General features: G+C 43.0%; 3 protein-coding genes across 3 annotated transcripts in view; 2 read left to right on the forward strand and 1 right to left on the reverse strand.

Annotated features, from left to right (window-relative positions):
- kcnj12b (potassium inwardly rectifying channel subfamily J member 12b) overlaps positions 1–23905 on the forward strand; it is a 214749-nt gene that overhangs the window by 53216 nt on the left and 137628 nt on the right. The gene's annotated exons all lie outside the window — the stretch shown is intronic.
- aspdh (aspartate dehydrogenase domain containing) lies at positions 441–4748 on the forward strand (the record flags this gene model as incomplete). Its single annotated transcript, XM_079521706.1, has 7 exons — positions 441–495; positions 718–862; positions 1029–1113; positions 1555–1704; positions 2620–2843; positions 3287–3426; positions 3744–4748. The coding sequence occupies 7 exons, from the start codon at positions 441–443 to the stop codon at positions 3779–3781; spliced, it is 837 nt and encodes a 278-aa protein (XP_079377832.1). The 3' UTR covers positions 3782–4748.
- gys1 (glycogen synthase 1 (muscle)) lies at positions 4116–23336 on the reverse strand. The gene is made up of 16 exons (XM_079521705.1): positions 23179–23336; positions 20778–20902; positions 20234–20415; positions 15927–16118; positions 15526–15711; positions 13426–13570; positions 12079–12196; positions 11447–11567; positions 11236–11342; positions 10701–10760; positions 9990–10182; positions 9248–9374; positions 8637–8732; positions 8067–8230; positions 7400–7480; positions 4116–5796 (listed from the first exon to the last, which is right to left on the reverse strand). The coding sequence occupies exons 2-16, from the start codon at positions 20893–20895 to the stop codon at positions 5560–5562; spliced, it is 2127 nt and encodes a 708-aa protein (XP_079377831.1). The 5' UTR covers positions 20896–20902; positions 23179–23336; the 3' UTR covers positions 4116–5559.

Below are 23905 nucleotides of genomic sequence, written 5' to 3' on the forward strand. Positions count from 1 at the left end.
ATTATGTATTGTATGTCACTTAATTACTCATTATCTGCCAATGATATTCTGAAGTTATGTCATAATACAAAATGCCTAATAAAAACTATTACAAAAAAAAAAATACAAAATAGCAAGCAATAACAAATTTACAAAATTGACGCTCTGAAATGTTTGTCTGAAAAGTATAGAAACGCCAACGTGTTAATGCTCTTAGGACATATCTTAGGACAGATGATAGGTTGATTGTTTACGCGGTACACTATAGTTTACGGTATTTGCACTGTAGGCACTCTACTTACAGTATGTGTCTATTTTGTTGTTTGTAGTTGACTATGGAGTTCATGCTTATTTAGCTAATTCCGGCCTTGCGCTTGTAAATTGCTCTGGATAAGAGTGCCTGCAAAATGGCTAAATTGTAAATGGTTATTAATATCTTACTGTCTTCCTCTGGAAAGGACATGGCCACCAGCTCTTCTACACTCAGGGTCGGAGTCGTAGGATATGGACATCTAGGTACTCAGCCAGCTGTTGATTCATGTATATTCCCCCCACACCACCACCATTCTAAAGTTAATAACAGATTCATTTCAACTGTTAATCGGTTTTCTGATTTGTGCTTCTTTAAATAATTATCACACCTGATGTTCTATGCATAGCTTTCCTCGATATTTCCTTGATATGTGTGTGTGTGTGTGTGTGTGTGTGTGTGTGTGTGTGTGTGCGTGCGTGTTGTAGGACAGTTCCTGGTGGGGAGGATCCTAAAAGAAGGATCTGGTGCAGGTGTGTCACTGGCCTTTGTTTGGAACAGAAATACTAATAAACTCAAGGGTTGCGTTCCAGATGACCTTATACTCAGTGACCTAACAACCTTTACAGACAGGTGTGGACACACACACACACACACACACACACACACACACACACACACACACACACACACACACACACACACACACACACACACACACACACACACACACACACACACACACACACACACACACACACACTTTTCAGCATACAGTTAACAAGTATTTGTGTTACAGGAAATGTGATGTCATTGTAGAAGTTTGTCACCCTCAGATAGTGAAGGATTTTGGTCTCCAGTTCCTCTCTCAGGCTCATTTGTTGGTAAGAAACGCCTCTTCTGAAATACAAGGCCATTGTGTACACTAGGATCGCTGTTCTCTGCTACTTTTGAATTTGAATCTTGAAAACAGTGTTGGACATATGAGGTTTCCAAACCGACATACTGTTTTGTTTCCTACCACACGTACTGTAGGTGCTTGAACTCCCACACACCAGTGGTGGAAGTACTCATTGAAAAATCTATACAAATTAAGGTACCTCAGAATTGTACTTACAGTAGTGCAGTACAAACTGTTACTTTTCAGGATTCAAATTCTAAAATAGCAAAAGTATGAGGTTGAACTTGTAGATCTGCTACTTTTGATGCTTTTGCGCGACGCTGTAGTGTAGTGTGTAATTAAGTAGGGTGTTTACGGAGAAAAAAAAACACAAAAGTTAAAACGATACTACTTGCCTTCCACCACTGTGTGTTTCTCCTCACAGGTGGGTTCTCCCTCGGCCCTCTCTGATCCCACACTGAACCAGAAGCTGCAGCAGGCTGCCAGGCAACATGGCAGGACTCTGTACATCCCCAGTGGTGCACTGTGGGGCGGCCTGGACATCCAGAGGCTGAACGACAGCGGGACGCTGAAGGTAAAAAGTTAAACGAGAGCCGAGCGTGTGTTCCGTTTCTGCATAGTGCAGGCTACTGTATAGGGCGGTGTTCCCCCTTTTCAATGGGTCGGGACATCAGACCATTTTTTAAAAATTATTTCCAAAGACTTTTCAGAAATGTTTAAAAAAAAAGAAGAAATTCATATATATATATATATGAATGTATTTTTGAAATAGGTCACTAGCTGAAAAGTTACAGAACCCCTGGGATAGGGTGTATATTGCCGTATGCAATTGTTCATTATTGTCATGATGGTGTTTGTTATTCTTCCTTTGAGTCCTATAGTTTTGGTATCATTAGTAATGATTCATTACCCTTACTGTATCTTAAAGTAGCCTACTCTTTCCCCCAAGGGATCAATAAACTACGGTTCTATCCAAAGTGGGATCTGGGACCCACAGGGGCAGTACAAGATTGAATGCACTAGTTGTATTATCTGAAACTTGGCAAGCAGCCTCAGTTTTCATGGGGAAAAACTGACTTTTCAGGAGGCCTACATCAGGGGCCCTATTTTTGTCAGTGCCTTACCACTTATTCCTAAACTTCTTTGCATTTTTTTTTTCTCTGACCCATACAGTTAATGGCATAGTAACAAATGTGGTATGTGTATTTTCGTTCCTGTGAGCCGACTTTGGGGGGAAAGCTTGTAGCAGTATTCAATAAAGATTAGAGATTTCTCATCTCATGGCAGCATTTGTATTTGATAAAATGCTTGTAGTTTCCATTAAAGTCCCATTGAGCCAGACTATTGATGAAAACAGTGAATAATTTGTACTCGTCACCATGAGTGGCACAGTATGAGTTGAGGCACCATGTCAACAGAATGAGTTTCAGTGATGAGAACATACCTGTGTCATGATTCAACACTCTCTATTCTCACGATCACTTCTCAGGCTTTGTTCATCAGAATGTCCAAACATCCTTCATGCTTCCGGCTGACAGGAGACATGCTCTCTGACTGGACAGAGGGAGAGGGCAGGCGGGTCTTGTACAGTGGCTCGGTGGCCGAGCTGTGCCCTCTGGCCCCCAACAATGTTAATACCATGGCAGCAGCGGCCATGGCAGCTGGAGCGCTCGGCTTCGCAGGCGTTCAGGGAGAGATCGTATCTGACACAGCGTGAGTTTCAAATTAAGAACCGCACTGAAAGGCACATGAAGCAGCTCATATCCCTGAGACATTATTTTTCTCTTCAGTCATTTGAGACGCATTCAAGTCAAGTTTTAAGTCAAGTCGCGATTTACGTGTACTTATGTCCGACTCAAGACTGAAGTCTATTGTTACAGACAGTATATGCCTTTAAATTTCATATATGTCTTGAATTTATCTATCCGGGGACCCCATGGGTCCTTGAGGAGTTACAGGTCTGTAACTCTTGAGAATGAGATGAATACAGACTACACTCGAGTAAAATTAACACTGGATTGAGGTCCCACCCAGAGATAAAAAAAGAAAAGAAAAAAAAACATAACTGGGGGTTCTTGTAATATAAATGTTTGAGAACCACTGCTATAAATTAGTTTTAAACTAAAGCTAACACTACATCTCTCCCCCCACTCCAGGTTAAGTGACTACCATGTGGTGGAGGTGGAGGTTACTGGCTCCAATGGGTTTTCAGTGCACACAGTGAGGAGGAACCCAGCCAAACTGGGAGCCGTGACAGGCAGTGCCACTTACAACTCCTTCTGGAACAGTTTATTAGGTGGGTCCTGCCCTGCATCCTAAGAACTCTTTCATACATAGTTGTACGAGTGTCCTGGCTGTAACATGCACGAAAACAATATATAAAAAAATGATAAGCTACTGGGTCCATGCATGTACAAACATTTCCCCAGGGATCAAATTGAGAGATCAATTTGCTAAATGGTGTTTGGTATATTGCACGTCAGCAAGAAGGACTATTGCACTTCAGCAGGGAGGATATTTTGTATAGAAGATTGTTTTAATTGATGGTGTAATCAAACTTCCTACATCTCAACGCCATGCCTTTCGTTACACTTTCCTCACTTGTCTTTTCAGTGTGCCAAGGGCACGGAGGTCGAGTTCACTTGTGTTGAAGGAGGTGGAGAGTCGGGGAAATACACAACACAACATGGTGAGACGTTACGGACAAGGGCTGCCTCTTTGTGCCACTGTGAAATAAACAAAGTCGCAAGTTACTTTTAACCACTAAAGCCCTATATAAATGATTGCGTTGTACGTCAAATAGTGGAAATAGCCGATCTATAATTATGCTCACAACAATGTTGTGAGCATGTAGAATGCCATTTGTGCCTGTGGTCTTATAACTGTAGTGTTCAACACCCACAAACCCCTGATTCTACAATAAAACACATCTACGCAAAGAATAAAGAGGTTGCTTTTTTTGTTCTTTCATTCATAAACACAGCATACAGGTATATATACTTTATTATATTTCAACTGGTGCAAGTTTGTAGCAAATACAGGGAGTGCATTTGCTCCTGGTAAAATGATATTTCTCTTCTCAGACAGGCAAGTAGATAGACGTGCAGTGGCTGTCTCTTTTCTCTTACATCCCTCACCTACAGTAAAAACATGGCTGCCATCACAGGAACCATCGTTCCTTTTCTCCCCTTGACCTCCAGAGTGGACGGTGTAGCACTTCATCACCTTACAGTAACTTCCTTAACATATAAATACCCATACAAACACTGGCAATACCATCTACATACACACGCACGCACATGCACACATACAAACACACACACACACACACACACACACACACACAACCAGCACAGCAAGTGTTCATTTATCTCAGTGTAAAAATTGACCCATAAGGGTCCCTTTTTGGCGTTTGGATTTTACTGTGAGGAGTGTTGAGGTTACTGACTGATAGTTGTCACACAAAAGCTCCGATACAGTAAGGCGAAGAAACGGGAAACTTAGATAAAAAACCTCTAATCTCAGAATAAGATAACAATGAGCTTTATGTTCTGAGGCAATTTGTAAATGAGTGTTTCACCTTGCTTTCAGAGAAGACAAATTAAGTGCCATCACCAGGTGGGCAATCGAGTTAAAAACAGTATGTCACGAACAATGGTTTGAGCATGATAAATTAGTTACATTAGTGCTCTCTCTACGGTTAAATCAGTGTTTACACAATTCAATTCTATCAGGACACTGGCCTTTGTAATCTTCCTTCAACTTCTGTGCAACAATGTCAAGCTGGTAAAAAGGAGGCCTAAAGCCTGCATGTATACTTTTCCACACACCGGTGTCACTCGCTGAAATCTCTTAGCTAATCGCATTGTCAGCTTAAAAATCTTAGTAACACTGTTGTGTGATATAGATTTGGCTTAACGTTGTCCGTCTTTTGCCCTCCTTTCAAGCTAACATGAAAGCCTTGGTTAAAGAACCAATAGTTTGTTAATCCAGTGTTAGCAGAACGCTACAAAATACAGCTATGACGTGTTCACCCGCTGAGCTTTCTTTTAGCCCTTAAATTGTTCCGTCAAATAAAGCCACTGGCACAACTGCTGGTGTGGCTGAACGATTCCTCGGCACATTCAATCAACAGACATCTGAAAAATACTGAGGACACTGACTACGAAGACACTGAGGGTAATGTGGTTTTCACAGCAAGCCAATACAATATCTCCATGTCCGTACAAGGATGGCTGCAAGGATTGCGATAGGAAAGTTTCACTAGTGAATTTCAGAGGACAAAGACACTGAGGGTAATGTGGTTTTCACAGCAAGCCAATACTCCATGTTGTACAAGGATGGCTGCAAGGATTGCGATAGGAAAGTATCACTAGTGAATTCAGCGGTGGTGTTTGTGTGTGTGTTTGTGTTGCGATGTATCTGTATATCAGTTCTCGTCAGGGTCCTCTTCTCCATTGGCCCCGGCGACGGTGTAGAGCTTGCTTTTCCCCGGCAGCGCAAACGGCTGGCGGATGTTCTGCCGGTCCTTCTCCGCCTCCAGGTCCTCGTCATAGCGCTCCTCCTCGTCGTTGTCCTCCGCCTCGCTGTGGTGGGGCGAGGAATGGCGGGACAGAGCCGGAGACGGAGGCACGGAGGCTGGGCGAGGGTAACGGAAGCCAGAGGCCTGCATGGGAACAGACGCGAAATGATATCAGAACAGGGTCCACCCAAAATTCCGACGGGCCAGTGTTCTGAGGGGCCGGTGTTTCGACGGTCCGGTTTTCCGACGGTCCTTAGTGATTATTGACATGCACATTACAAACCAACAGTTTTCACACACACATATCACCGACAGTCCGCAACAGCCTGCCGTTCCAACAAGCTTAAATCTAAATAATTTTGTTTCTGACAGATTAATTTTACATGCTTTGAGCCGAGGGTCCAGGCTAGAGAACAGTTAGGCTATGTGAATAATGTTTGTGATTTTAAATACTAGAGCGGTGCCCGTGGGGCCTCTACAGCGGTGCCCGTTGGGCACTGGCCTACTTGGAACGATTCAAGTTGGAAAAATGCATGCACCACCGAGATATTATGTCTGTGTCCCCTTTATGCCCATATATGGAGTTCTTTGTCAGGCATGGCCAAATATGGAGTCTATGCAGACGTCAGAATGATGTCAGAACAGGCCAGCTCCATATATGGACCCTGGGCAGGGGCCCTGTCCAGAGTTCGGGCAGAGATCTTTTTGGGGCAGTTAGGGACAACCGTGGGTCCGACCGACTCGACACCAGGCACTGCACCCCCTGCGGTGGTGTGGAACGCGCGTGTCGAATCTGAAGTCAGTGGGGCGAACGGTTCTCGAGCTACGTGGATTACACAGACAGACAGAGACTTGTTGCATTTATAGATAGATAGATGGTGTTTCACTGAGAGAGAGAGAGAGAGCGCGCAAGAGCGCGCAAGAGCGCTAACGCGAGTCACTCAGAGTATCAACAGAAAGGTGCATAAGTTTGCTGGAGCTATACTATTAGGCTACTTTGTTTTGGACTCTTAATCAGAATAATTTTAATAAGTGATAGGTCTACTCGAAATTGAATGTTGCCCAAGAGCCTACAGTGGCGCACAGATAGTGATCCCAAACGCTGTGGGTTGGAACAGCGTCTTGGAACAGCGTCCCCCCGGCACCAGGGGTCGCCGGAACAGCGACCCGTCGGGAATATGGGCCGTTGGAACAGTGGCCCTTCGGAACACAGGCCGGTCGGCATATTGATGCGGACCCGTCAGATCCACAGGACTCCTAAATTTGTACACATTACCTCTGTAGTCATGTTCAATTGGGCCCTGATCAACACGCATCCGTCAGATATTACGGATTATTTTCTGATCGACTACGTTTGGCTTTCAAATTTCAAAATCATACCCCTCACCCGAGTGAGGGGTATGATGTTCGCGAGACCCGAAACCCTGATGACCTTGGGATACATCACTGAGGATACGTCCCAGGTGCATCCATGCGATGTACTTTCGTTCTGAGTATACTTTAAGTTCCTATACATCAGTATAACAAGAAAACTAATTTTAAAGGTTTTAAAGAAAAAATACCATAATCTTTTCACTTTTTTATATAGTGTTATATTATCATTACAATCTTAGTGTTTTGGCAATTATTTGGGGGCCTACTTGCAATATCCTCATGGCCCACCCCATACTGTACTGCGCTCAGGCCATACTGTAGGTTGAGAAACACTCATCTACATCTACATCACATTCCCACAAAGTCAACTTACCGAGATGGGTTCATGAGGTTCATATATGTAGGTGTCAGGGAAGGCCTTAGCAAGCGCCATATGACGGGCACATATGTAATACTAGAATGAATCAACACAGAGAGAGAAACAGAAATCAGGTCCTGTCAAACTAGTGCATAGGGCTGTCAAAATCACGACATTTTACTTTATGATTAATCGGCATCACATTATTGCGATTAACTTGGTTTGTATTGCGAACGACATTCTGACAACTTAACCCATTTAGGCCCGACGTCAAAATAAATAAAAAAAAAATCTAAATCCTCCAGTTTTCTGAAATAAATATTTTCACGATTTTTCAAAAATAGCAGACCTACAAGCTCGTAGTGCGCCACTCGGTGGCGCGCTATGAGCTTGTAGATCTGCTTCAATAGCTAAATTATAACACCAAAAGGGGTTCCGCCCAAAATGGGTTGAATATACTAAACGAATGACTGACAATGACTGGTACCAATAATCAAAATAAATAATATGGTAAAAAAAATAGGCCAATTTTAATCGTTCTATTAATCTCCAAACATTTTAAGAAAGTGGAAATGGAAAACATGTTCTGCTATTTGCAGATTAATTTATTTTTAACCGATGAATTTACACAGACGAATGGAAAAGATTCAGACGAATGTGCAAAAAAACATTGCTCCCGCACCCTGCCTAGATATCTCCAGTCCAGGAGGTCGCTCAGGCGCTCCGTGCGGTTCCTCTGGATGATCCTCTGGCGTCGACTCTGCTTGCAGAACTGGAACAGGAAGGACGTGAGCTGGTTGCAGGATTCATCCACCCCCCGGTACCTTCGATCCAGTATGTAAATTCCTGCAGTGTGAAGATCCGAGAAGAGGAAATGACAAGAATTCCCATAGACCAGTGCTAATTTTGACAGCAAATTTGGATATAGCTTTAGTCATATTAGTCATCTAAAATGTTTTCGTTTAAGTAGTCTAGTTTAGTCGACTAATATATTGGTTGCATACAAGCACACAGCGTGACATGTTCTGAGCCTGTAGATCTGCTATTTTCCATACGCAACCAAACATAAAATGACTTGTCTTAGTTCTACTGGATCTCTTCTCCCCAATCCCTCCCAAATATTTTAGTCTAATTTGTATTTGTTGACAAAATTGTCAATATATTTAGTCCTAGTTTTAGTCACAGATTTACAGATTTACAGATGTTCTGGCCCGCTGTTTGACAATCACTACGGTGCAGAAAAGGAACAAACCGTATGCTGAAGGGTCCGCTATGTGCTCCTCCATGAAGCAGCCAAAACCAGACAGGTTAGTGGAGATTGATGGGATTCCCATGACTGTGCACTCGGCTGAGGGGAAAACAGAGACTGGCCTGTCTTCAGTGTTTCAATAGACTCCATCAACAGACACACAAAACATAAACACACTAGTTTGTCGTTTGCTGAACCTCCATCAAGGATTAAGGAATGGATGGAATTTCCTGTACAGTAGCTTAATGTAGGTGGTTATTATAGCTCCTGGCAGTGAGTTTCCAATGGTCTATCATTAGAAATGTAGGAGTAATGTTTGACCAGGCTATGAATTTTGACTGTTTTTGTTTTTTCCATTCTCAATTGAGAAGCATTGCTGATCTGCTGTGTTCATGCTTTTAGTTGTTTTTGCCTGGACTAGAGCAATTCCCTTTTTACTTTCCTCAGCAGGGCCATCTATAGGCTGCTTCTTGATAATTATTTTCTTAAGTGTACCGTCACCATCCACATTGTTGTCGTTATATTTATTCTTCAATCTTGTTCTGTGTAGCACTTTTCCAGAGCAGTGCCTCAAATAACTTTTGCTTATTATACAAACAAAGTATGACTCATACCTGGAGTGTATCCCCAGGGCTCATAGTAAGAAGGGAAGACGCCAAGATGGCAGCCTCTTACAAACTCCTCATAATCCATTGGAAGAAGAGGAGAGGTGGATGACAGAAACTCTGGGTGGAAGATAATCTAATGGATGAAAACAGAAACTTATTGAATAGCTACTATTGTGTATTGTGTGCATATCACATTATGCAAACAACTGGGCGACTGTGGCTCAAGAGGTAGAGCAGGTCGTCCAATGATCCATGGGTCGGCGGTTCGAATCCCGGCTCCTCCTGGCTACATGTCGAAGTGTCCTTGGGCAAGACACTGAACCCCAAATTGCTCCCGATGTGCTGGTTGGTACCTTGCATGGCTTCCGCCGCAATCGGTGTATGAATGTGTGTGTGAATGGGTGAATGTAATGCACAATCTATGTAAAGCGCCTTGGATAAAGGCGCTATATAAATACACCATTTACCATTTACTGTTGCAGTGGACTTTCTTTTTAACACATTTGATTCTGTAGTGATACTCCCATGCACTACAGTAGAACATTTCCTTTATTAGCTTCACTGTGATTCTACTCTCTAGAGCAGCCTCCTGTGTCAGGTCTAATAAAGAATGCTTTTATTTAGTGAGTGGTAGGCCAGTTATAGACGCTCCAATTCTATTATGTATCGAATGTCCTGTCTGTCTATAACTTTGTTGCTACTGCCTGAACAACCCATCTATGAAGGTCGGTAAACATTTGCGTTGTACCTTGACTCTGTCCGCAGCACTGTTGAAGAGGCCGATGCGACGGACGCAGTTAAGGATGGGGTCGGAGCTGTCCTCCAGCATGTTGTGGGTACAGATGGGAGGCTGACCCGTTCTCTGGGTCGCAAAGATGGCCCGCTTCATTATGGTGAAATCCTCCTTGTCCAGGATCTTTGAAACATCTGGTAGCTGCCCGCTAAGAAGGGAGGTGGTGGGGGGAGGGGAAGGGGTTTAAGTGCACAACATTAGAACAGCAAAATGATACACTCCATCAGATCGGAGAAAAAAAGAAAAGAATGACTCAGTCATAACTGCCAGGTACAGCAAGCTCTTGTTTATGAACATCTACAGTATAATCAGTTTGTGTGCCTTAGCGCACGGCTTCATGTTGCAGCGTTCAGAGTATGGGTTTTATGGGTAAGTCTCCCATTGGCTTAGAGGCAGCCTAGAGACAAAGGCAGCCAATAATGAAAAAGTGTCCACTACGGTCGCTACTAGAGGTAGTAGCAAATGTAGTCCAGGCGCTTTTCAAGCACCTGGCAAAAAGTATTGTCCTCACAAATATTTCGAATAGGGGCGCTGATGACCGAGTAGTTAAGGCGTGTACCACAAAAAGGCCCTCATGAGCATGGTTAGGAAGTAGGAACATTTCTTTTTTAACAATACATTTGAATGGATATGTTGTCTTCAGAAAGTAGCCTGCAGTCTACTTACACTAGCAGAGACTCGTAAAGTTTCTTTCCAAAGCGCTCCTTCACGGTCTGAGCCGTATCCCTGTCAATGAAAAAGAAATCAATGAAAAACAAAACACAATCCAATAACAACAACACCACCACAGAGATAACATTAAAAAACACTAGAGCTCATATATTTGCCTACGGTATATGGCGGGGCGATATGACTTCAATTTGTTTAGGATTAATGAACGATTATTTTTGTTTTGCGTGTGTGAAAATAGCAGATCAATGAGACACATTGTGAGCTTGTAGGTTTTCTATGGTCACCCTTCCTGTGCCACCATTGTACACCGAAGTACAACACAGGGTTTAGTGGTTAATCAGACTAATCAATTTGGTTGATTAAAATAACGAGAATGTATAAGAATTAAGAGAAACCTGCTTCTTGATTATTCGATTAACTTACATGAGCAAGATTAAGTCCTTTTTTGGTTCTAAATATCTGTTTCGATATATTTTCGGTTAATTGCCCAGCCCTACTACAGTTATTTCCTGTATCAGGGTTGTCGTACCATAGCTGCTTCCTGACTGCTTGGCCCTTCAAGGTCTCCACGTTGAAGTTGTTTGTCCTGGCTGGCATGATGAAGAACGCAATGACAGTCACATCACTGTGGTTGACCTGTGACATGCAGGCGGGTATCAGTGTTACGGTTCAACGCAAAGGCTCACACACTCACACGCACGCACGCACGCACGCACGCAAGCACGCAGCAACACACTTACTCTCAGCAGATAGTTGAGTCTGGCTAACGCCTCCAGGAAGAGGTCGGCTCCTTTATTAGTGAATTCATATCTTCCAGCAATGAACAGGAACACACACTTGTCCAGGTTGAAGTCTAAGTGTCTGTTGAAAAAGAAATAAAAAGAAAAAAAAATAGCCACAAAAGTTGGATCAGTAAACATTAATTTTGTCCACAAAGTCTGTGGCTATTAAAATACAACATAATGACAAAGAACTATAATACAATTATAATGACCAGAAAATAAATCACATAACCTTTCCACTGTGGTACCCATACATTGATAGCAATTATGAAATGGTTTACACATATATGGAAACATATTTGATACAAACTTGAATGATAACCTGTTGAATGATAACTATGCATAATGTACATAGTGATGAGCATTTACCATTGTTTTGTACTTTATAATAAATTAACTGGTCTAAATGTAACGGTAAGAATTGTTACAGTAGTTTTAGCCCTTATGTCATCAACATTCCTTGAATGTGCTATGAGTGACTGGTATGTCTGGATTGCTTGTGCAATATTAGGAGAGAGAAGACAGAGTGAGAGAGCGGTCCGCATGCGCTGGCGCGCACGTGTGTATGTGTGTGTGTATGTGAGTCAGACCCGTAGAAGTGTCCCCTGACAAACTCCTGGATGCGGCTCTTGCTTTGCGCGTGGAGATTCTGGAACTCATGCATGGCTGAGAACTTCTTCACATTCAACCCATTTGGAGTGATAATGTCTGTGTGTTGAGAAGGAAAATCATGTCAGTGTTAGATTTTTCTTCTACCTCTGGTTAGCTACTGGTCTCAAACTGGTGTCCTCGAGGGGGTTTCAGGGGGTCCCCAACTAAATTGTTGGGGACCTTTACAGTTCAGTTATGGGGGTCCATGGCCTACACTAAATTGGGGGGCCTTAGACTACGCAGGGATTTTCAACCCTTTTTATACCAAGTACCAGCACAGAAAATATCTGGCTCTCCAAGTACCACCATAATAACTGATGTTAAAATACAGGAGCGTAGACCTATTCAGCTATTAACACAGGAGGACAATGTAATTTATTCTTTGAATCGTTTTGTTTTTGTTCCATTCCTAAGCCAATTTTGTTGCTGCTCTGATTGAAACCGTCCTCAGCAGTGGTGTCATGCTCGTAGAACACAGTACCACGCCGTGGTACCAGTAATTTGTTGACGCGCACATGCAGGGACGGGACGCCGGGGACAGGACGCCGGGGACGGAACGGAACCGTGCATGCACGCTAGAACGCGTCCCGACTCCCAACCTCGCGTCACCAGACTTTCCAAGACGCACCAAGTAGCCTACCCAGTGGTCTAGGTTTACTGTACTCCTCTGCGTACCACCAGAGGGGGGCTCAAGTACCACTTGTGGTCCAAGCACCAGTTGTTGGGAAACTCTAGACTACAGTATAAAGTTTGATAAGCACTTGTCTATGACCACTGGTCACTCAGGAGTCCCACTAGCTGATCCTGTCATTCAATCTGGCCTTTCCTGAACACAGACTAAAGGTCTCGAGTGCCACAGCACAGACTACTATAAATACATACAAGTTCTCCTGTCAACTACGGTAACAATGTCCTTGACCTTTGACCTCAACCTTGGGCGCAGCATGCTGAAACGTGAACTCATTGAACACCCTGTATGAGTATTTCCTTCAAATCAAAGCCTAAATGAACACGATTATAGAACTATGACTTTTTTCCCCATTTACATTAGCAATGACATTGACCTTGGGTGCAGAATGCTGGAAGGCAAACAAATTATTTATACTAACTGAACCTCTATGTGGTTCCATTCAAATCGAACTCCAAGATGAAGGCGATAAGAGCGATCACTAGGAAATGATAGGCGTCTAAAAAGCTATACCGTAGTTTATAAGATTTAGCAATGACCTCTGTGGGTGTCACACTTTTACAGGTTAATTCCAATACAAGTGGACACACACACACACCTGGTTTCCTCTTCAGCAGGTGTTCTGCCTCAATGGCTGTGATCTGCGACACAGTTGTGAAGACGTGTGCGCAGCGCGCGGCTGCTCGCTCTATACAGTAACGGTGGTAGATCTGTCTGTCGCCTGCTTCCTTGTCCACGTTGAACTGGGGGTAAGAACAAGACATTTAATAGATTCAGAATCAACATTGTCACATCAGGATTCACGAACATAACATCCAGACTTCATTGGCCACGCCTACCCATCGGCTTTGCGTGTTGGCCAAGCTTCTCATGAAGCATTCCTCTCTCATCAGTATGGGGACCACTTTTAAGTAGATTTTCAGCCCTGATCTAGATGTTTAGAGGCTTTATATAGATTATATTTTTACAATTTAAAAAGATCTATAAAGCTCTCAATGCATCATCACGTCTTGTACTTATATAGTAGCAAACTCAAACAAACTGACAAGTATAGACCGATTCAGAAACGGGTCTCATGGAGCACAAGGCTGCTGTACTTTATACCTCATACTAAGTATGAGGTATAAAGTACAGCACACTTGTGTTCATAAAACAGAAAGATTGGATATTGGGTAAGACTGACGTTATGTATCTTTCAGGACCTTTCACTGCTTTGTCTCAACCATTACTCTATGGCTCTGCTCTCAGCCTCCGCGATGGATATTTTGACATTCCGTTTTTAGTTTTTTTGGAATGTTGCCACTACTGTTGGAGCAGCCATAAACTACACAGGTTCATCCTGATGTTCTGGGCATCTTTGTAATGTTAGTGTTAGTAAAAAGCAGGTAAAAGAGTAACGTTTGAGGCAGACTAACATCAGTCACTTTTCCATTCACTGTAGTAGAAGAGGTGCGGGTTTAAACCGCAGATATGTCGTCTCCGCCTACAGGAAATGCCTGCGACCATGAGACCCGGTCTATAAAGTAGGCCTTGACCACTTGAACTCTAGTGGTAAGCCTGCATAAGTAGGGAAGAGGTCGTTATAGATTGCAAAGGTGGATGCAGAACACATTTATTATAATACCTTGTTGGATCGCTGAATTTCTACCTTCCTGCGACAATTGCATATTTGCAGGGAATTAATCTGCTACACCGTGTTCAGGTTCTGGGCTGTGGATTTATAGTCTCGTTTGCTTTCAAATCATCCACAAGAAAGCCATCTCAATTTTAAGCCAATGAACCCGTAAAAAACGGGAAATCATAAGTGTTGGCCATTCACTAATAGCAGATGTACCTGCCATTTTTGAACATTTTTGTTTAAACATTTTGAAAGGTTTCATGGCATGAAAAAGTTTGAGACATACTGAAAGAATTTGTATAATCGGCCTCAGGTCTTAATGGGTTAAGGCAGTGGTTCCCAAACGTTTTAGCCCGTGACCCAAAAGGGAAATTAGATATTTTCCCGAGACCCAAACTAGTGAAAATAGCCGATCTACAATCTCACAACGCGGCGCGAAGCGGTGCGTTGGGAGCGTCCAAGCTGCTTCTTTTCACCTGACAGGGGGGAATTTCCCTGGCCGGACATAGCGTGTGGAAGGAACACGTTATTCCGACCAGTTCCTTTGCCCTCCATCAGGCTGGCCAGGGGGAGGTAGTTTTAGAGACCAGGATTACTGCATGTTTTTGTGAGGGTACCTACCCTAGGAGACACGGGGAGAACATGCAAACTCCACACAGAAAGGCCCTTTTGCCAACCCCACCTCGGGTATGGGCACTGATGACGTGGAGGAGGGAACACGCCCCCAGCACCCACAGTGTCCCCAGCAGGAATTGAACCCAGGACCTTCTAGCTGTGAGACGACAGCACTACCTGTCTACTTCTTAAACATTTGTTTTCTAATTTATGGAATTTCTTTAAATTTTTATTTTATTTATTCAAGACATTACTTAGAAAAAAATCTTTTAATTTATTAATGAAAACTTACGCTTTTTTGGGAATGTTTTTTTTTTAAATATAATAATTCAAAACTAAATGTAGGAAACAAAGAATTAAGGGCCCCATACAAATGTGCCCACGACCCACAAATGTGTCCCAAACCACTGTTTGGGAACCAGCGGGTTAAGACATCAGAGCGGACATCGCCGTCTCCCTGCTCACCTCGTCGAGGTTGTTGTAGAAGTCCACATTGCCAGCACACAGGTAGCGCCCCAGCAGGGTGGCGTGCGTTGTGAAGATGGTGGCCACGGGCAGCTTCCTCTGTCGACACAGCATGAGGCCCAGGCCCGACAGCCACTCATGGAAATGAGCCAGAATGTGGGGAGGCTCCTCACACTGGGCTGCATACTGAGAACACAGCAGAGAGAGCATTTCAAGGTCAAGACTGGACGACCAACACAGACACACAGAGACACATGTTGCACAGGGCAGATATGACATATATTAAACTTACAGAATTTAATAACTTCACACAAAAACAAAACATTGAAATGATAATGCAAATAATAATTGCAATTATTTCAAATAATTGTGACAGGCCTAAGCATGCACATCTTGCTGACCTCTCCGAGCAGCCAGGCTGTCAGGAATCCAAACAGCACACAGTCGTTGGCTTCACGGTCAAACCATGGCACGCCGATGCCCGTGTTCTCCCACAGCTCGGCCTTCCACTTGTCCAGAGACCAGGCCGTGAAGGCCACGTCAATCAGCACCACGTAGGGACTGCCCTCAATGAGCCAACGTCCAAAATACACCTGAGGAACACACAAAAATGTGTCACAATGCGACAATGTGTCCAATTGTAACGCGTTTGGGAACTTTAGATGTTGGCTGTTTTGTTTCACCATAAAACAAAATATATAGGGCTTAAAATGGTTAACCCATTAAGACCTGAGGCAGATTCTAGAAATGACTTCTAAATCCAGTTTTCTGAAAAACGTATGTTTTTTGAGTGGTGCTCAAAACTTTCATGTCAAGGACCCCCAAAATGATACTGTATGCATTTGGCCGCAGACCGCCATCTAAAATAAGAGTTCCAGTAGTATTTAGTTAGTGAAGCAGCCAGACGAATAACAGTCTAAGTCCACACTATTGATCCATAATATATAAATGGTAGATAAGGGTTCAGGACAACGAGGCCTTTTCATGGAGGGGTCAGTCTGAAATTTGGACTTAGACTGTTTTTCGTCTGTGGTACTAATGTTGTCCTATATCTGTATGGTAGAGTATGTTAATACAATATAACTTATACATGGGGTGGTTGTATTTGGTCGCCTGCTCTTCTATTGAGACATTTCGATCCTGTGTCTAGGTTGAATACTATCTTTGATACAAATTTTGACCATAAAAGGAGTAGTTCACCCGCCAAACAAATCACTTATTGTATTACACACCCCATATGAAGCCTTGAATTCATGGAGATTCATTTGTTGTGTCGTATTCCTAAACCAATAATTGAATGACCGGCAGGAAGATGCTAATGTCTCCAGTAGGAGACTCTGCAATCCCCTACTGGAGTGCTGGTCATTCGATTATTGGCTCAGGAATGCGACAAAAACAAAAATAATCTCTGAATTCTCCCCAGAGCAAGCAGGCAGCTCAGTGGTAAAAATGTCAGCAGGAGATCCGGGTAAGAACAGGAAAGCTACATAGCACAGCTTTAACTGTTAAGGCATAGTTATGGTTTTAAGGCATGATCGTCAAACCATATCCCAAGATACTAGGGCCGCGCTGTGTAGCCTTGACCCAAAATCCTAGGGCGCTCCCATAGTCACATGGCAATCACACATATAGCATGGTAAAGGTTATCGGCACACAGGCATCTATTTCTGGTGTGTGTGTGTGTGTGTGTGTGTGTGTGTGTGTGTGTGTGTGTGTGTGTGTGTGTGTGAGATACTGGTACAACCTCTAACCTTTGAGGGGAAATGCCACGCAGATTACAGCCATGGTTAGGAAGAGACCGATGGCCCTTTTCGACTATGAAGGGTAAGCCCAGAACCTTCCATAACCTGTGAGGTTCTGTGATGTGTTTATATTCAGAGCCAGAACATTAATACCTACAGTACCCCTGAAGGGATAGGTATTAGGTTCGTCATTGAGAATAAAAAAAATAGCCCCTCGTTCTGAGCTTGTATATCTGATATATTTGCTATTTCAGAATATTTGTTATCCAAAAAATAGCGTGTGTAGCAGACATGTCACATGTTATAAAGAGGGTAAAATAGAGGGTATGCGCGTGACATCACCATCATACCTGGAAGTTATGTGGGAACACTTCATGAGCAGCAAAAAATTACTTTGTGGCTTGACAGCCCATACATCCAAACAGAAAAGTCCTATCTGATTGCATTATACAACATTAAACTCACTTTGCCACTCACTTTATGCATGCACATACATACATGAAATTCCCACAGTAATTTTCAATGGGGTGACGTAGGCTAGAATATAATATGTGTGACATGCTGTTTTGGCTCAGCCCTCTCCGACGTGGTGGGAGGGATTTGTCAGAATAGTGGCCAATAGTCAACTGCTCCTTCACACAGCACTGAACAGGTTGTATTATATAGTTGCATTAGCAGATATTTTCACAACTTTGAGACGAAGTAGATATGTCAGCATGATACTCTATTGTTGTTGACATTCTAAAGGCTGCATGGCTAATTTGAGAGAGAGAGAGAGAGAGAGAGAGAGAGAGAGAGAGAGAGAGAGAGAGAGAGAGAGAGAGAGAGAGAGAGAGAGAGAGAGATATTGTTTGGCAATGTACATGTATGTTTTGTCATGCAAATAAAGCCCTTTGAATTATTTTTTTTCCCCCAATATATTTTTTGGGGCTTTTTGCCTTTATTGATAGAGGTATAGTAGGTAGAGATGGGGGAGGGGGGTTGGGGAAGACACACAGTAAAGTTCGTCTGGATCGGGACTCGAACACTGTCATGCTGGATTACCAGCCAAGGTATATGTTGTGCACTTTCATATAGCTGCAGCACGCACCACTGAATAACCCCTTTTTTTTTGGTTTTTACACCATGAGACCAGATGCTCATGTTATTGTCTCCACCAGGCCGAAGGCATGGGGAGAGATTATGTTTTGCACTCCGTCCGTCCGCCCGTGTGTCCGTCCGTCCGTGAACAGCTAATCTCCGGCACTGTTAACCACTGTTTACACACACACACTCCCTGGATGCCAACGATGAACCTCTGCCCCAACATTTCCAGAATGGCCCGTTATAGCGCCACAAGGAGGCCGACTTTTGAAAAACACATTTTTTATATTACTCCTCCAGATTCTGTCCAAATATCCCGCAAATCGTTACACACCATCTCTATAATCATGTGTTCAAGATGGATCTGTCCGATATTTCATATTCCATCCTAATTGGCTAACATTGGCTTTCAAAGTTTGCAGGATTGGCCCTTTTGAAACACCTCAAATCATGAACGCAGCGTGCAATTTACGTGAAATCTTTCACAGACTTTCCTACTAGGCTGAGGAATATATCCCACCCTTTTCACATTGGCCTGTTATAGCCCCACCAACAGGTGGATGTTTGCAAAACACATTTTTTGGAACAAAATGCCTCAAATAATCCAATTGCCATCAATGGTGTAAGAACAATGGCACCCTTTTCACATTGGCCTATTATAGCGCCACCAGGAGGCCACAACCTGACCTGGTGGAGACCTGTGCACCGAGGGGCACTTTTTCTAGTTTGAACTTTGTGCAGGCTGCCCACAACTTGACAGAAGCATGTTGGACTTGTCACTTTTATGATGTTTTATATGGTATTTTATAACATAGCCTAGAATATAATACTATAACCCATAGCCCCAAATCCATTATTTAATCTGATAATGGGCACCTCAAAAGTGGTTCTCGCACTACATGGTTAAAACAGACTTCAGCTTTTGACAATGGAATATTAAAGTCATTGACACCTTCTATTCAAATCAACTAGACTAAACGTTAAAGCAACTCTTAACTCTCTCCCCAGGGCAGGGAGACTGCAACAAACTTGGTATGGAATTGCTGTTGGCTCATATACTACTTCAATAGGCATGTCGGAGATAAAGCAAACCGTAAACCCGTAAATAATTTAACATTTTTTGTCCCACATGAAATAAATAGAAACAAAAATATAGAGGAAAAAGTCATGGATATCATATCCTGTATGGAAATTAAATAATAACATTAAATTAAATTAAATTTCGTGGGCTAGCATACATACAGTACATTGTGGGTGGTTATAGCCCAGGGGTTCTCACGTTTTTGGCTGGAGACCCCCGGAAATGCTTTGGCCACGTCTCGGTTGAGAACCCCTGTTATAGCCTACACATTCCAGCTCTCACTGCCGGCTAATTTGCATCTGAACAATTACTTTGCCCTGCTGGCTCTGCTCGAAAGAAAGCTCCATCTATAATCTAGATGGAGCTTATAGAATCTATATAGTATCTACTATCTACCCTTCCCCCAAAAAACTAACAAAGACAGGGCTCAGACTTCAAGAAGGTAGCTACTAATTGCATTCTCTCTCTCTCTCTCTCTCGCTCCCATGTAATCAACAAACTATACTATAAAAACTGGTCAAACATTGACCAAATAGTCAAATAATATAAGAAAGATGCAAATATTGTGAAAATAGCCGATCTACAAGCTCTATGAGCTGTGAGCTTGTAGATCGGCTATTTTCGCAATAGTCATCAATGGCCTCAACTCCTACAATTCCTAGTGCTTGTCGGGACAGGGCGGTCTCCAGTTCAAATGTGATTATGGGGGGGGGGGGGGGGGGGGGTGTCACTGCCTGAAAACTGAAAAGGTTGAAAACCACTGCTAGAAGGTGAATTGATTGCTGTATCGGTATGGTAGTACCTTACACCCACTGGAGTTCATCTTGTCGATGGTCCTCTTGAGGGTCGGATTTGTGGGCTCGATCAGCTCCACCTGGGTGCGCACGTTGCTCTCCACGTAGGGTCCCACCAGGAAGTAGTTCTCCCCCCATTCCTCCGCCGTCAAACGGGCTTTGGTCTGGATAACAGTGTAGATCCCTCCGACTGCACACACGCAGCATACATGCAAACACAACCAAGTTAAGGACATCTCCTTAAGAATGAATGAAAGGCAAAAAAGTGCTCGAAAATAATAATAATAAAAAGAAAACAAACACAGGAAACATGACCACATGAATGCACATAAGGCACCAAGCGGCATACGATATGTGTGCTTGTACATGCTGATATGTACTATATAATTACACACACTTAAGACAATGGTTTTCAAAATGGGGTTCAGGGACAGACACTCTGGGTTCCTTCAGGGGGTCCCAAATGGGGGCACTTGAAATTATAAAGGTTTGGGCAGCACCCCCATCCACAGATCCACACATGCACCCTGCACATCCACACTATACTCTTGCCTTTGTTGGCCACCTCCCAGGCAATTTCAAAGAGAACAGCATCCTCCAGGTCGAACTCCTCATCCCATTCCTCCATTCCTGATAAGGAGGTGATGGATAGGCTGCGAGCCAGCGGCATTTTGACGCTGGTAAACACAGATGCATGCATGTGTGAGAATATTTTCATTCTTAATTGCACTCATTTCCCCAGCAAAACAGTGAATAAAAACATCATAAGATACGATTATATGAATTACTAGGCTGCCAGAATAGGATCAAGACAGTAAGGATTTGTTATAGTGAAATCCTTTTAGACTTAGTGTTTACTAATTCTAGCCAAATCAGGCCATAATGACACATGATACTGCCCCAACATGACTCACACTGGCAGTTCCAGAAACTATTGTGTAAAAAATTAACCAGCCTCATATTTGGGCTTACATGCTAAGTCAATATACTCCGCTTTCTCCTTCATTGGAAATACACCAAAGGTGCAAGCTCTTCCACCAGAAATGATGAGTAATTTTAGATTTGATAAAGTAGAAACGATAAATGTAATGTATGGTTCAAATTACATCCTTCAGTAGGGCTCGCACAAGAAGCAGACCAGCCACTGTGCTATTTTGTGTGTGTGTGTGTGTGTGTGTGTGTGTGTGTGTGTGTGTGTGTGTGTGTGTGCTACGTATGTACAGTTACTGCACTAGTGGAATATGAGGCAGCCAAGGCCTTTTCCTGGTAACTGTCCCATGAGGCTACACACATGATCTTTGCTCAATGCTAAACACATGCACAAAATGCCAGTCACATACATTAATGAGTATTAAAGTAGACCTTTTGTGTGAGAGAGAGAGAGAGAGAAATCCTATAGAGGAAAAACACATACAACAAGTTTCCTTAATCTTATCAGTGTTGACATTGTTCTGACATCAGAGGCACGTGGAAACTGGAAAGCAGCTACTGGAACTGATACATTTTAAGGGAGACAATAGTCTATTTAATACAATACTTCCTTTAACCCATTAAGACCGGAGAATGATTCTACAAATGCCTTCTAAATCCATAGTTCTCACACTAAAAAAGATGGCAGATGTACAAGCTTGTGTGAGATTGTATATCTACTATTTTTGAATAGCCAACGCAACAATGAAACTTTGCCTGTTTTTAACGGGTGAAATGACTGGAGTTCCAACCTGCAGATGACAACGTGATGCAACCTCCTGCAAAGTCAAGGGCAGGATGGTGTGACAGGACGATGGAGAGAGCACAGAACAGGAAGTGGAGAAATCAAGTTGCATCAACTTGATTTAGCCATTCACACAGTTTGGCATTTCCTAACATGCCCCAACAAAATGCTCTCTACGTGAAGTTGAGACATGATTTAATAGGATTTAAAAAAAAAAAGAAACAACAAGGAGGGCAATGCCATCCTGCACGCTGTGACGCTTCCCTGTTTTATCACATTATCATTATCTCTCCTTCTGTGACCCGAATTGCAACAGTGTGACATCACAAGTTCACAACAAGCCATTTCAGTGAAAAGTTGATGTCATTAGTATAACATAATGATTCCCACTGTTGTTTCCCATATTGAATACCGATGCCATTCCTCCACAGGCTCTGTTGTGACATGCACAGTTCAGCTCATGCATTGTGAGCTGGCCTGGCCTGTAATTTGGATGCAGGGGGATCCTACTGGGTAAGGATTTAAGTAATAGTGCTTCAGTCACTCACTACTGCAAAGGGATGGTTTATGTTCACTTGCTGTGAAGTCAGGCAGGTATTATCTGCTGTGGCACAGCCCGTCTGAAATGAACCATCCTCTGTTATAGTTTTTGATTGATTGTTTGATGAAATGTATTTATTTAACAGTATGCGCTATGCAGAATTGGTACATTTCAAACGAAAGCACAACTCAAGTATCTAAATAGTAGCTATATCCTCTCCATGCACACAGACACAACGTAGTCGTGGCCTCACAGCATATTTGCTTCCGTTTTCTGAGGTATAAGAGTCTGGTAAAAAAAAAACAGACATAGGACCTCTTGAATTGCCAAATATACACCTAGCTATGAAAGCCAAGCTTTGTACGCCCCCCCCCCCAATCTAAAGATCCGAGGATATGTCAACGGAGAACAACTCATCCGTACAAATTAAGTCAAGTGTCAAACCATAATAATGTGGATGTCGCTTTGGCATCGGATACACCGTATCGAGAGAGATGAGAAGAGCGCTAGTGAAGAGCATTGTAGCCACAACACAGAGACACCGACCAATATGAAATTGGGAGCGGATATGTGAACGTGACAGGAGGCATGCAGCTACACCGCACTCCCGCTGCGGAAATACACGAATAAATAACACGGTGTTCTTCTGCTGTACCCGCCGAGGGAATAAAAACAAAATCACGAAATTGCCTACTCACCCTTAGATATTGTCCCAAGTTCACAAAGGCCTGCTATTGCAATATTAGCATCTGTTGCAGTCAATCAAATAAGGAGAGAGAAGCAGAAGAGAGGGGACGAAAGGGGCGGCAACCTGGGTTAAATGTTAGTGCGTTCGCATTGGTTTGATCCGTGTTGTCCTGGAAGCAAGGCGGGGAGTGGGCCGTACATTAGGCTACATGCCAGGTCGGTGTTGACATTATTCATGAGATTTCACATTCATTCATATTCCATTGTAGAAGGGAGTTCCAGCCGCGCCTCTAGCCTATAGCAGGCCAGTCTGGTGCATCTCAGGAGCAGGACATATATGTATGCGAACAAGAAGGCACTGGAGCAGCTCAGACGATTTAGGCCCTTATTTTATTACATCAGGGTGCAGGTAAAAAGTGACAACGTTTCGATGTGTCAATTACATCTTCGTCAGGTCATGATCATATTCCATTGTGTCAGGGTCGCCGAAAATAACCTATACTATACAAGCTCGCGTGTAGATCTAGAGATGATTTATTTATTTTCAGATAGTGTTTGTTTACTTTGTTCCACTGGTTCCCAAACCTTTTAACTCGAGAGACCCAAAACATAATTCTGATGTCTCCCCCACGACTATAACTAGTGAACAATAGTAGATCTTTAAGATCCCTACGACTAAAACTAGTGAACAATACATAGTAGATCTTTAAGATCCCTACTTCTTAAAATGTAGTTTTC

This window comes from Electrona antarctica (genome assembly GCF_951216825.1).
Source record: "Electrona antarctica genome assembly, chromosome: 14".
Taxonomy (NCBI): domain Eukaryota; kingdom Metazoa; phylum Chordata; class Actinopteri; order Myctophiformes; family Myctophidae; genus Electrona; species Electrona antarctica.